Genomic DNA, 615 nt, shown 5'->3' with positions numbered 1-615 from the left:
CTCCTTCAGAATGGACTGGTTGGATCTCCTTGCAGTCCAAGGGACTCTCAAGAGTCTTCTCTAACACCTTAGACATTTTTTCTCCAAGTGTTTCAGTGCTCTTCAAAATCTGATACACCTTTATGTATTTTATCTTTCCATATTATGTTAATGATGGATGGAGTCAGAAGTATCATATATATTTCAAGGACATTCTAGTCTTTGAAGTATTTGGGACCATTCTAGGGAGGGGACAGGGTGTCACTTTGCAGATATCTTATGCCCCTATGACGTATCTGTTTCCGTACAGGGGAAACTGGAATTGGAAAATCAACCTTGATTGACACACTGTTCAATACTAATTTGAAAGACAAAAAATCTTCACATTTTTACGCAAGTGTTGGACTTAAAATTCAGACATATGAACTCCAGGAAAACAATGTTCAGTTGAAATTAACTGTTGTGAAAACAGTGGGCTATGGTGATCAAATAAACAAGGAAGCCAGGTGAGTGTTTTCTTATTTTAATTTTAAAAGTTGTTGTTATTTCAAGGAATTTGCTTTCTTTCTCCATATATTAAAAAGTAATGTTCTTTTTACTTTATATATATATATAAATATATATATTTATATATAT

At 33.2% G+C, this 615-nt stretch overlaps 1 protein-coding gene across 1 annotated transcript in view; it reads left to right on the top strand.

Annotated features, from left to right (window-relative positions):
* The window catches only part of SEPT14 (septin 14), a 31,861-nt gene that overhangs the window by 13,161 nt on the left and 18,085 nt on the right, over positions 1-615 (top strand). The window contains exon 4 of the mRNA XM_010837383.1: positions 290-485. Within this exon, the coding sequence (XP_010835685.1) occupies positions 290-485 (196 nt within the window). The remainder of the gene's footprint in view (positions 1-289; positions 486-615) is intronic.

This window comes from Bison bison, unplaced genomic scaffold (assembly GCF_000754665.1).
Source record: "Bison bison bison isolate TAMUID 2011002044 unplaced genomic scaffold, Bison_UMD1.0 scf7180017864072, whole genome shotgun sequence".
In the NCBI taxonomy this organism is placed as follows: domain Eukaryota; kingdom Metazoa; phylum Chordata; class Mammalia; order Artiodactyla; family Bovidae; genus Bison; species Bison bison.
This window is presented reverse-complemented; position numbering and strand designations above follow the sequence as displayed.